At 38.3% G+C, this 13,858-nt stretch overlaps 1 protein-coding gene across 1 annotated transcript in view; it reads left to right on the top strand.

The window, feature by feature from the left end:
- si:ch211-196i2.1 (collagen alpha-1(I) chain) overlaps positions 1–13,858 on the top strand; it is a 207,633-nt gene that overhangs the window by 172,370 nt on the left and 21,405 nt on the right. Inside the window, exons 40-54 of the mRNA XM_057818339.1 lie at positions 41–94; positions 208–261; positions 3,210–3,263; positions 3,339–3,446; positions 3,657–3,710; positions 3,807–3,914; positions 5,445–5,498; positions 5,568–5,621; positions 8,600–8,653; positions 8,751–8,804; positions 8,953–9,060; positions 9,132–9,185; positions 9,278–9,331; positions 12,202–12,255; positions 12,576–12,629. Of these exons, the coding sequence (XP_057674322.1) occupies positions 41–94; positions 208–261; positions 3,210–3,263; positions 3,339–3,446; positions 3,657–3,710; positions 3,807–3,914; positions 5,445–5,498; positions 5,568–5,621; positions 8,600–8,653; positions 8,751–8,804; positions 8,953–9,060; positions 9,132–9,185; positions 9,278–9,331; positions 12,202–12,255; positions 12,576–12,629 (972 nt within the window). The remainder of the gene's footprint in view (positions 1–40; positions 95–207; positions 262–3,209; positions 3,264–3,338; positions 3,447–3,656; positions 3,711–3,806; positions 3,915–5,444; positions 5,499–5,567; positions 5,622–8,599; positions 8,654–8,750; positions 8,805–8,952; positions 9,061–9,131; positions 9,186–9,277; positions 9,332–12,201; positions 12,256–12,575; positions 12,630–13,858) is intronic.

Consider the following 13,858-nt stretch of genomic DNA (forward strand, 5'->3'; position numbering starts at 1 on the left):
TTAAATTTGAGTCACAAGTATAATTTTTGGATTACCACAGGGCCTTCAAGGTGCAGCTGGATTAATAGGAGCAGCAGGAGAAACAGGAGACAAGGTCACCTGCAGTTTTGAGATTCTTTTAACAACAGCAAAACAAAATTACCACCTGTTATCTTGTGGTGATTAAGCCACCTCTTATGTTATGAAGTTGTTTTCTGATACCTTTAGGGTTTACCTGGTTTAGCTGGTGATGAAGGCCCTACTGGACTTGATGGGCAACAGGTTGGTTTTATGTTTAAAAATAAAAAATAGATGAAAAGATATATATTGAAATGTGTGATGTGTAGTGTGTATGTGTGTATGTCATCTTAACACTTTCAGTGCCTTTGACGATCATAGACACCCAATCGTGTGGCTCTTTTCATCCTTCTGCTGTGAATTTAAATGAGTTTGAATGTTCAAATATTTGCTGCCAGCCCTCCCAGTTCAAATGGATTGAACGTCTATCATTGTCAATGGCAGCCAATGAATTGAAGGGAAAGACTTAGAATAAATTAGAAATAAATGAGAAAACCGCTTCAGCAGTCATTATGTGACCAACATGTCTTCTGTCAAGACACGAGTGTACAGCAGATAATTGCTGATACATATGAAACAGGTTAAAAAGTAGCTAAGAAAATATGCACGCACTCTTTATACATTCTGTACCTGTACAATGTCTCTGTCTTTCTCCGTCTGAGATTCAGATGAGGCCTACTTTACTGTTTACTTCTTCATGTTTATAGAGCCTACCCACCGACGTCATAAAACCACGTGCTCGCTGTATGGTTCCGCCCTCTTGTCCGTCATTTTGTCTCTGTATTAGCATTGGTTTCAATTGATCGAGGAATTTAAAATGCATTTCATGGAAGACCCGGTGCTTTCTGATGCCGTAAACTCACTGGATGTGTTGCATAAAAGGCGTTATGTGGAAAAGCTTCGTTCTATACAGTCGCCAGATCCATATTTGATGCCTAAATCGATGATTTTTGACCGGCTGCCTTCACCGTCTCTGCCTGACCCTGATATTTACAACTATCTTGTCCACACAAAATCAGCCTATTCTCACGAAAGTTTGAAAAACTTTAAGAGCTTGGAGGCTTATAAATGCTACGTTGCTGGTTGGGTGAAACAGGTCCTCGTACACGAAAATTCGGCAGGAATCTTGTGCTCGGAAGGTGAGTTACGAAATTTTCAATTCAAAATATTTTGTTCTTGCTAACATCCACTGTCAAGTCTAATGTATTTCCTGTCATTTGTCAATGGAGCTCGGGCTTTTAATGTTTATATGGTTTAGCGATAGCACTCACTACATACATACGTGTATGTTGTCGGCGATTAGCCTAGCAATGATCTTAATTGTGGTTGTCAGCCCAAAACCCTCTAAATATATATTAAATGCATCTTACCAGATATAAAATGACTACTACATAATCTGTGGTAATCGTTTGGAGCCCAGTTTTCTCGTCGATTTGCAGCAGCCCATCTCGCTCTCTCCTCTCCGTGTCTCTCGGAATCCGGTAGAACTTTAAGTCTCTCCGTCTATCTTCTCTGTTATTGCAACCGACCGCCACACACGCCTTCACCATTTTGATTATTAATGTTAACGAGCAGAAAAACACGTCGTAAATAGGAGGAATGTACGTAGCCGTAACAGGTCAACACGATGTGTTGCCGGACAAGTGGGCGGCACCAGTCAGGAGAGCGGAGTTGTGACGTCACGTGGGTAGGGTCTATAGACTAACCCGAGCAAGAAGAACCTAAGATGCACATATTGCAGCATAAATGAAGTCACCGCGTGGCCAACGGCGGGGTCGCTGCCTCCCGACTTTATGCCAAGCAAACTGAAATACATAAAAAAATGCATAGGGGAAATTAAATCACGAAAGGGAGTCGTGTGGTACCCCAAGCGTGTTATCACTCTCACCTTCGTGACTTTTTGGACAGTCAAATTGTCGCCACATTCAGGAGAGCGAGACTCATGAAACAGCCGCCCCGAGAGGCTTCGTCTGTCTTGACCACTGTCACTCTCAGACGGTCCGTTCAAGAAAAACATGCAAAACACAACCGCCACCTTAGAACCAGATTCCGTGTCTCACAACTTTTAAACACAGTACAAAAGAGGCAAAGACTGACTAAGTCACAGCCAGAAAGTGTTGATGACAGTGTTGATTTCTATTCACTGTTCCCCACTCTCAATTAAAGTCTGTCACAGTCAAAGCCAATTATACTGTACAGCTGGTTAAACTGGAATCTTAATTGTGTGTATATATATATATATATATATATATATATATATATATATATATATATATATATATATTTATATTTGTTCATGTGCCCCTTTTGATCTATGCGCACCTGCCCCTCCATCAGTCTCTGCATGGCCCTGGTGCGCGCTGTACTTCCGCTTCCAAGGATGGCCGGAGTGTAGCGTCATAGCCTGGAGCATCACAGCTCCACGCTGTGATGCTGCACATTAAGTAGCAAAAGCGCACCATGCTTTCATTGCATTCACAAGCAAAGCAGGGTGCACTTCAAGCGGACTGGGGCCCACGATTTATGAGCGGACCAGAGTTCGTTTGTTTGGTCCGAGCCATAGTTCGGATGTGCTTTCCGTCCCATGATGCACATCAAACAATGCTTCTCATCAAGATACTTCTTGTCAGGTGTGTTTTTTATAGTGGGCAGTGCAGCTTTAAACCACTCGTCAGTGATTGGGCACGCACCTGACATAAAATGTTTGGTAAAAATGGGTTTCAATTGCTCTTTAAGTCTCCTTAGGCAGAGGGTTCACTTACTTACTTTTCCTCCTTTTGTCATTGTTTGCATGCTTTCCTCATTAAAATATGAAAACCTATAAATGTTTGGGTGGTTTTAGTTCAAACAGAGACTGTGTTTTCATCTGTGTGATTTTATGCAAAAATTTGAGAAATTCCAAAAGGTTCAGATACTTTTTCATACCACTGTATCCGACACTGGCTTTTTTTTTTCTTCCGCGAAATATTGGCCATTATTTAAAATTATCCCTACTATTACACATGGGAAAAATGAAATACTGTCTTTTCCCTTTATTAAAAAAGATTCTTTCCACTGGGATACACTTGACTCTTGTCTTGCGCTTTAATATTTGGATTACATAGGCATTTTATTCCTCTTGAAATATAACTCGTTATTCTTTTACTTATTAGGGTCTACCGGGGCACACAGGAGATGAAGGACCGCCTGGCTCAAAAGGAGACCCGGTTGGTCAACATTGATGATTTGTTGTGAATCATTATCTTGGAATAATGTTAACTTATTGCCAATATTTATGACAGGGAGACCCTGGGCCTCGAGGGAAACGTAGTGCTCCAGGATTACCTGGGGAAAGAGGACTTCAGGGCCTTAAAGGACTACAGGGTCCACCTGGACCTGTTGGTAAAGAGGTTGGTACATTCTTTTTAATATTCAATTCTATTTACTTTGTCAAGACAAGCATTGTTTTACAACTTTGTATGCAATGTATTATATAAAAATACCCATTTGTTGGTCTTTTATGGTTATTTATAGCCAACAATCAAACGATTAATAATGACGATTAGCATGAACACTCCCAAGTATTTATGTCAGTCGTGTCATGTACTCGTCCTCTGCAGGGAGATGTTGGACTACCCGGTGAAGTAGGCGATCCTGGATTAAAAGGAGAGAAGGTCATTTTTTTGAATGATGTTTTTAAATATGTAATGAAGGTAAATGGTACCTTTAATGTATGTTTATAACTGATAATAGTTGATTATTCATGTTAGGGTGTGGTCGGACCTCATGGCTTCTCTGGACCTGAGGGCGCTTGGGGTGAAGTTGGAGAACATGGTGAAAGAGGTCCAAAGGGGGAGAAAGGTCATATTGGATTATTGGTGAGCCCAGTTATTCTTGTTTAGTTTTTTTTGCAATGTGCTTATTATCATGGTCTTAGAAATGTGGTGCACAATGGATTCCTCAAAGGTGAAAGCTGTTGAATTTCTATGGGAATACCACATATGTGTCCATATCTAGTCTGTGGAAATTTACCAATGGCCTAGGCATGGAAATTACTGTTGAGGTGAATAACAGGAACAATGTAGTTAAAGTAACATTTGTTTGTAAGTAGCCTACTGTGCTAATGTGTTAAATCATAGACTCCACCATCAGTTGACAAGACAGCTCCCACAAACGTTGCACCACGCCTTCCCGTAGGGGCCGACCCATGCAGAACGTTGAGTTGGCTGTCACTGTGATAAACTCAAACACATGCTGCGTTCAAACGCCGGATATAGGTGGAAACAGGACAAAGGTTTTACTGCATACAAGCAGGCTGGAGTGTCTCAAGAGTGATTTGGTTGAGGATTTAAGGTAATTATTATATTAAATAGCACCATGCCTGCACTTTGAAACGTTGTGAAACAAATGAACGGATAAAATTAGTGTAGCTTTGGCTTGAAATATTTACGTGAAATGAATGATAACTGCCCGTTTTTATTTTATGTTTTGCTTTTAACCAAGAATCTAGACTGTTTTTTGCTCATATCTATAGAAATTCTGCGATTTAAGCTTTTATATACAAGAATGTTCAACTTAAAAAGCTCTTTGTTTCATTTTGTCCATGTTGGATTACACAATACCGTAACTTTTGCTTGAAATATTCACTTAAAAGGAACAACCACTGCCCATTTCTTTGCTTTTAACCATGCATCTAGACTGTTCTATTTTCCTATCGATAGAAATTCCGTTATTTAAGAAGAAGACAAGAATTTTCAACTTAAAAAGCTCTTTGTTTTGTGACGGCCGCCCTGTTGGATTTTGTATCTCTACACAATGGGGTAAATAAGTGTTGACTGTATTTAGAAAAATGCAAATTTTGATTCTGTTGAGTAAAAGTAAGATGATTCTGTATGCAAGTTTCTATGTGAAAATTGAGTGATTTATTAGCTGTTGGGAAAAAAAGTGTCAGTTACTATTTAGGGGTAAAAACGTAAATGATATGTTTAAATATTGCTATTGATCCTGAAAATATAGGTGATTACCTCTGCATTTGGTGATTTTTTTGTGCATCTAGCGTAAAATATGAGAATTTTAGAGCCATCTTATGTTTTATTATACTTGTATAAAAAATAATTAATTGGTATTTAATTAGGACTTTTGAATATTTTGATGTCGCTGCTCATGGAGACTCATATATGCCTAAGGGAGGTGCCTGTTTTGGTTTTAGGTCGCTAGCTGCTTTAGTTTTGAAAATATTTAAATTTCAAGTTTTTGAAAATAGGCCCCCTACAGATCGGCCCAGAGCCCCGTGTCCTGTCAACTGGTAGTGAAGTCTATGGTTAAATGTAGATGGATTGGCAAAGATTTGCAAGCTGATTATTTACAGAGGAAATGCTTGGTTTGATCTGTTTATATCTGATAAATAGGGTGAACCTGGTCTGGTCGGGGAAGTGGGCCCTGCAGGTCTTGTGGGGTTAGAGGTGAGTCTGTATCAATGACAAGTTGTTCACAATGGCTGTATTTAATCAATGCGTTTGTTTGACTCCAAGGGAAGTGAAGGAACTCCTGGACCCCCAGGACCAACAGGACTTCAAGGACAAAAGGTAATAAGAAATAAAACAACGGCAGCCAAAAAGCAAACATGTACTCTTGAGCAAAAACTCTAAAATTAGCATTAATTTGCAACACTACTATGTTAAGTAGGCACAATTACAATCAGGGGCGCTGCCAGAGATTTGGGGCCCCATGAAAGGATATCACTTTGGGCCCCACCACCAGTGCTGGGACACACACACACACACATACAGTGGGGCAAATAAGTATTTAGTCAACCACTAATTGTGCAAGTTCTCCCGCTTGAAAATACTAGAGAGGCCTGTAAATGTCAACATGGTTAAACCTCAACCATGAGAGACAGAATATGGAAGAAAAAAAAAACAGAAAATCACACTGTTTGATTTTTAAATAATTTATTTGCAAATCATGGTGGAAAATAAGTATTTGGTCAATACCAAAAGTTCATCTCAATACTTATGTTATGTACTCTTTGTTGGAAATAACAGAGGCCAAACATTTTCTGTAACTCTTTACAAGCTTTTCACACACCGTTGCTGGTATTTTGGCCCATTCCTCCATGCAGATCTCCTCTAGAGCAGTGATGTTTAGGGGCTGTCGTTGGGCAACACAGACTTTCAACTCCTTCCGCAGATTTTCTATGGGGTTGAGACCTGGAGACTGGCTAGGCCACTCCAGGACCTTGAAATGCTTCTTACAAAGCCACTCCTTTGTTGCCCTGGCTGTGTGCTTGGGATCATTGTCATGCTGAGAGACCCAGCCACGTCTCATCTTCAATGCCCTTGCTGATGGAAGGAGAGTTTCACTCAAAATCTCTTGATACACTGATCAGTCGTCCTGGTCCCTTTGCAGACGAACAGCCCCAAAACATGATGTTTCCACCCCCATGCTTCACAGTGGGTATGGTGCAATTCAGTATTCTTTTTCCTCCAAACAAGAGAACCTGTGTTTCTACCAAAAAGTTCTATTTTGGTTTCATTTGACCATAACACATTCTCCCAGTCCTCTTCTGGATCATCCAAATGCTCTCAGCGAACCGCAGACGGGCCTGGATGTGTACTTTCCTCAGCAGGGGGACACGTCTGGCAGTTCAGGATTTGATTCCCTGGCGGTGCATTGTGTTACTGATAGTAGCCTTTGTTACTGTGGTCCCAGCTCTATGTAGGTCATTCACTAGGTCCCCCCGTGTGGTTCCAGGGATTTTTGCTCCCCGTTCTTGTTATCATTTTGATGCCACGGGGTGAGAAGGGAGTTGAAAGTCCTTGTTGCCCAATGACAGCCCCAAAACATCACTGCTCTAGAGGAGATCTGCATGGAGGAAGGGGCCAAAATACCAGCAACAGTGCGTGAAAAGCTTGTGAAGAGTTACAGAAAACGTTTGGCCTCCGTTATTGCCAACAAAGGCTACATAACAAAGTATTTAGATGAACTTTTGGTATAGACCAAACACTTATTTTCCACCATGATTTGAAAATAAATTCTTTAAACAACAATGTGATTTTCTGTTTTTTCCCCCACATTCTGTCTCTCATGGTTGAGGTTTACCCAAGTTGACAATTACAGGCCTCTCTAATATTTTCAAATGGGAGAACTTGCACAATTAGTGGTTGACTAAATACTTATTTGCCCCACTGTATTTAAAATATCAACTACGTAATTTTCTGCATTCTGGTGAATCTTTACACACTGATTTGTGCATTTTCTGCATTAACTTAAGATGAAAATATATTTATGTAAACATACAGCATATAGAGCACTAATGAATAGACTGATATCATCTATATAAGAAATGTACTGAAGGCCATCTTTTACAATCTAAATATATTTTTATTAGAAATATTCTCAAAGCAAATACCATAATGAATAACTTAGAATAAATGTTTTGTTTTAACTTAACTATACTACAGTATGCATTACAGCATAGAGTATATAACTGTTTTAGTATGAAGAGCTTGCTAAGGGTTTGCCTGCTGTACTGATTAAATGTAAGCTAAAATGGAGCAAACACTAGCTAGCAAACCATTACAGTATTTCATTATAGAGTAGGCTTAGCCCCATCTGGAAACTCGCGATCTCCACTATAGGCTACAGCTCCGAAGCGAGGTCCCTTGTTAACAAACTAAATTCAATTGATGACAAACTAAATTCAATAAATGCTTGACAAACTGGATTCAAACCGATTTAAAAAAAGAAAATTTCCACACCAACTTTCAACATCTTTTGGATACCAAAAAATGCCTTAATTATTTGGAATCCATTGTTTTTGAATAGGTGAATATCGCTCATTGAGGCCGGGAAAATAGACATCTCGAGGTTCCAGATGGGGCTGGAGTAGGCTAAGATAATAGGTTAATTTTCAGCACTACACTGACACAAGACACCAACCTTTTTTAATGAAGTACTTTGTCACATCCTGTTGGCCTTTTCTACCCCTCTCCTGTTTTGCTTTCTTTTCTTTCCTCTTTTGATAACCCGATTTTTGTTTTCAAAACATTTCTGTAGCTGCGCGCACTCTGAGTCATTGACTGGTGTATATGCGCACCGCTGCTCCCGGTCTGATCGAAGGAAGGGCGGACCAAACCATTTAATAAAAATTCAGGGGTTGGGGGTTGGCTGGCAATACATATGCTCTCTGGGTGTTCACTTTTTGCCAAAAACAAAACAAGAGAAAGGAACCCTTCGTTTTATACCTATTAAAATTAGAATGATTAATATTTAAATTTGCAAACGATAACCTAATGTTCTAATTTTCTTTGTGGGCCCCATCAGGGCATGGGCCCTTAGAATCAATATCACTTTTCACCCCTATACGGCGCCCCTGATTACAATGATAAATCTAACTTTATTTAATTGTGTATTTTTTGGGGGGCCAAACACTGCTGTAAAATATATGACGTGACAAAAAATGTGTTGTCCATGGTTGAGCTGCATTATTAAAGTATCTACTTATTTTCATTCTGTACCACCCAGTTTTAGTCACGTGCTTTACTTTTAATTACTTCTCTAGGGTGAAACTGGGAATATTGGAATACCCGGACCTGAAGGGACAGGTGGCCCCATGGTAAAGTCTGAATTCTATTCAATATTTTTGCACAACATGTGCAGATAGACATCAACTGTATGTAAATGTATCTGACTTGTGTGTGTCCTATTAAAAGGGAATGCCTGGAGTGCGAGGTGTTCGGGGGGACAGTGGAAAACTGGGTTTACATGTAAGTGCCATACATTAACGCCACTATGTACAACAGTACTATAAATATGTATGTAACAAAACATGGGGGATATTAAAAAGGCACCAAGATAGTAGAAATTAATAGCTTTAATCAATGTTCCAATTTTCCTCTTTTGTGGTGGACAAAGGGTCAACTTGGAAAGAATGGCCCTAAAGGTGACCAAGGAGCTAAAGGTGAACCAGGGCAACCAGGAACAAAAGGACAGCTAGGAGCCCCAGGCCCACCAGGGCAGAAGGTTATTGCATATAATAACCTTTAAGTTATTATTAAAAATCATTTTGACAATTGATTTTCTATTACCTGCAGGGAGAAGACGGCTTACCAGGAATCCAAGGTCCTTCAGCTCTTCCTGGCTTAGAGGTGAAAGCAAATTTACCAAATATTTTGTTGCTTAGAGCCTTTATTTTTTTTGTATGCTCAATTTCAACTCATTTTTTTCCCATTTCCTACAGGGGGCTCCTGGAGAAATGGGACCCCAAGGCCCTCCAGGTCCTGTTGGGAAAACTGTATGTCAATTTCTATATAGCAGATCATGGTACAGTGACCCCTCGCTACTTCGCGCTTCAAACTTTGCGCCCTCAGTCCATAGCGGATTTTTTTTCAATTAAAAAAAAACAAAAAAACATACAGATGACTTTCCCCGAGCCGATCGCGTAGTCTCCCTCTCCCTCCCTCGCCATGCTCTTTGTTGGTCAAGCAGTGCACTGGAGTTGCTAATGAAAGTTAACGAAGACTGACAGACGTTTAATGTTTGATCTTGCCACAGATGCCTGGAACCCGAAGCTTCAAAGCGCCGCATGCACCAAGCATCGTTTATCTTGTATGTAAGTGAGCAGCTTGAACGGATTTCAGTGAACTCAATCAATGACGCATTTAATAAAGACAAACATTTTTATAATTTATTCTTGTTTAAAAATATTTGGGTGGGACGGTAACATGTTTAAAACTTTGTTTTGAAGTGCTTAAAAAATTTTTATTAATATATATATATATATATATATATATATATATATATATATATATATATATATATTAGGGCTGTCAAAATTATCGCGTTAACGCACGGTAATTAATTTTTTGAATTAATCACGTTAAAATATTTGACGCAATTAACGCACATGTCCCGCTCAGACAGTATTCTGCCTTTTGGTAAGTTTTACAGCAAGGCTTTTTGTGCTGTCTAACAGCGAACTCTTGTGGTCGCTTTGTGACATGGTTTATTGTCTTCTTGCCAGTTCAATATGGCTGCACGACGTCTCGGGCTGACGCCTACGTTGTAATGTTGTGCTTATATGATCCTTGGACAAGATTTGTCCATAAGTATGGTTGTTGTAAAGAATGTACATATTATGTTAGTAAGCGAAATGTTATATTTTTTGTATGAGAAGCTTTTTGTTTATGTTTAGTGAACCTGTATAGCGTGCTAAGCTAACGTTGTTGCTAATGCAATGCTTGTGTACTTTTTTTTTGTAGTTTTACGATGGTCTAAAGAGGACAATGGTTTGAGGCCATTTTATTAATAAATCAGATGAAAAAGGAAGAAGTCTGATTATTAAGGAATCGTTCACTAGCTGTCTAGCTTTGGAAAAAGTAGACGCTTCGGAGTGAGGACAGCATAGACAGATTTAAATGACAGTAGAGTGAAATGCCCACTACAGTCCTTATGTACCGTATGTTAAATGTATATATCCATCTTGTGTCTTATCTTTCCATTCCAACAATTTAGTTTACAGAATATATATATATAATTTACAGAGAAATCTGTATATGTGTATATATATATATATATATATATATATATATATATATATATATATATATATATATATATATATATATATATATATATATATATATATATATATATATATATATATATATATATTAGGGCTGTCAAACGATTAAAATTTTTAATCGAGTTAATTACAGCTTAAAAATTAGTTAATCGTAATTAATCGCAATTAATCGCAATTCAAACCATCTATAAAATATGCCAGATTTTTCTGTAAATTATTGTTGGAATGGAAAGAAAAGACAAGATGGATATATACATTCAACATACGGTACATAAGGACTGTATTTGTTTATTATAACAATAAATCAACAAGATGGCATTAACATTATTAACATTCTGTTAAAGTGATTCATGAATAGAAAGACTTGTAGTTCTTAAAAGATGAATATTAGTACAAGTTATAGAAATGTTATATTAAAACGCCTCTTAATGTTTTCGTTTTAATAAAATTTGTAAAATTTTCAGTCAAAAAATAAACTAGTAGCCCTATTCTGACCTCAATGTGTTTGAGTACACAAATTGACAGATAGCGAACATAAGTTCCAAAAAGAAATCAGACGGTGTGGCAAAGTTGCCTGGGCTTTACTGAAGTCATCTCTTTTTGACAGGAGCACGTTTCTTGTATTTTTGTAAAACTGAAAATAACAAGGCAATGTGTCAATAACTGGCATAAATCACAAAATAATATAAAATGTACACACACGTGTCCATTTGAGCAGTAGCACTAGCCAATTAGCTCACAAGCATCTAACAATGTAACTGCATTTCACCATATATGTGAACAAATTCAAATACACATCATCAATAACTATCTAATGCTCATGAATATAAACAAAGGAGGAATATAACTCACAAGCGATGCATATATTAGACACAAACAGTGTGATGGGGCTATGAGAACTGCCAGTGAATACTGGATGCGGACGTTACCTGGTCTGAAGAGCACTGTCTATTAGTGTGAGTTCGCGTCGACATATAATGACGTCAGAAAAGCGCGCCGAAACCCAAATAATCAGCTGCACTGAATCGCCAGGAGAGGGCGACATTACGCCACATAACATATGCAAGTCACACCCAAGCGCCAGCAGAGGGCGGAAAAACTCCATAAAACACAATTAACAAGTTGGCCTTTCACTGTACTGACATTTAAATCTGTCTGAGCGGGCCGAGTGCGTTAATTGCGTCAAATATTTTAACGTGATTAATTTAAAAATTTAATTAACGCCCGTTAACGCGATAATTTTGACAGCCCTAATATATATATATATATATATATATACTGCATATAAGTTTTTTTTATTATACATAGGGAAAAAAAGTAAAAAAAAAAAAATAAAAAAAAGTCTTGTATGTGTTTCTTTCCATTGCTAAATCTGAATAAATAAATTGAACACACACACACACACAAAAAAAGATTTTTTTTTTTTTGTTTTTGTTTTTTTGAGGGGGCGGGGCGCTACTTCGCGGTTTTTCTCTTAGCGCTGCGGGTTCTGGTCCCCATTAACCACGAAAAACGAGGGATCACTGTATTACCTTTGCAACAGATGTCACGTTTTGGAATCAGTAAATATGACTTTGCAGGGAGGACAAGGAAGACCAGGACCGGAGGGGAAACAGGGCATAAAGGGTGAAAAGGTAAAACAAATAAAATGTTCATATTTTGATCATGTTGTATTTGCTGAGTTCCTCATGATACGTGTTGAACTAAATCAGTATAGAAAATAGGTGTTCGATCAAGTTTGGACATCTGGATTGTAATCAAAATTTAACGCAGTTGTGGGAGTTCTGTTTGTACTACAGTATCACCACTGAAACATATTATTCTTGTTTTGAATCCAAAAATATTCAAATTTTGAATACATTAGTTTTTCCCAGAGCCTTTTGCGACATTGTCAAATATTTCCTAAACAATGCATTTATTTTTTATCTGTAAGAACTTTTTTTTACCCTTACAGGGAGTTGATGGGAAGACTGGCTTACCAGGAAAGACGGGTCATAATGGGCGAAGGGTAAAACCTTATCTTTTTTTTGTATACACTGCATGTTGCAGATCTGTTTTTAAGCATGACCGCAACAAGAGAAGGCATTTTTCTGTTTATCACCTTGTTGTCATTTCTTATTATAAGGTTTATGACTTGTGTTGTATTCGATACAATATGTTCTTCATGTGGATTAACTGCAGTGTTGTTTTTGGCAGCCCTTTTAATCTTAGTCTTTTGGACAATAATACTTATTAGTCTTAATCATATTTTAGTCATTTCAAAATGTGTTTGTCTTCGTCAAGTTTTGGTCAACGAAAACTCAGACAAATTTGGTCTACTTTTAGTCAACAATTAGCGTATTTTCGGGACCATAGGGTGCACCGAATAAAAAGGCGCAGGCTAATTTCAGGTGATATTTTAGTATTGTGCGCACACACAAGGCGCACCACATTATTGGGGATATGAAAAACATACGCTAGAATTAGGGTGACAACCCGAACACTCAGTAATGTGTCCGGTGTCCGGCACAACCCATTAGCCGGACGTTACCGTAATTTCCCGAATATAACGCATACTTTTTTTCTCCAAAATCAACTTGTAAAATCATGGTGCGCATTATAAACGGGTACATGGATGGAGACAGAAAGATATACTGTATACATATATATATATAGCGCCTCTGGATAACAAAATAACTGCAGCTGAACTTTGTAAAGTTGTTCCTCATATAAAGGGTTCAATTAATCAATGTGAGCAGTTCAATGCTCACATTGTTTTTACACAAAAAAATTCTTGTTTGTTACAAATGTTCCTTGTTTATACTGCTGTTCTGCCAAAAAAATCCTACACCACCGAAACGTCTACCAATGGCAAATTTGACACCTTCAGTACTACTATGCAGCTTGTTTTATTTAGATGGATACAAGAAGAATGGACTCAAAAATGCTTTAAGAAAAAACCTAAACATAACTAGGCCTGCAAGCAGGACTGAACGGGCCCTCGCAATCTAGCGCAACTCGGACGTCATGCAACTCGGACAGTGTGCAGGTCAGGGTGGTGGCAGATCGTCCTCTCTAATCATCTCATTAGAACCTAACATGCGCGAAAGTTGCCTCTTTACATTCACACACCTAAGAGATAAAAACCCCTATTGGACAGAGGACTACAAAAAAGGAGCGAATAAAGGGTCATCCCAGCAACAGACAGAGACATGTGGACATGGGCCGTAAAATAGGTATTTTAAAAGGTCTTGAAAC

Source organism: Corythoichthys intestinalis, chromosome 17 (genome assembly GCF_030265065.1).
Source record: "Corythoichthys intestinalis isolate RoL2023-P3 chromosome 17, ASM3026506v1, whole genome shotgun sequence".
Taxonomy (NCBI): domain Eukaryota; kingdom Metazoa; phylum Chordata; class Actinopteri; order Syngnathiformes; family Syngnathidae; genus Corythoichthys; species Corythoichthys intestinalis.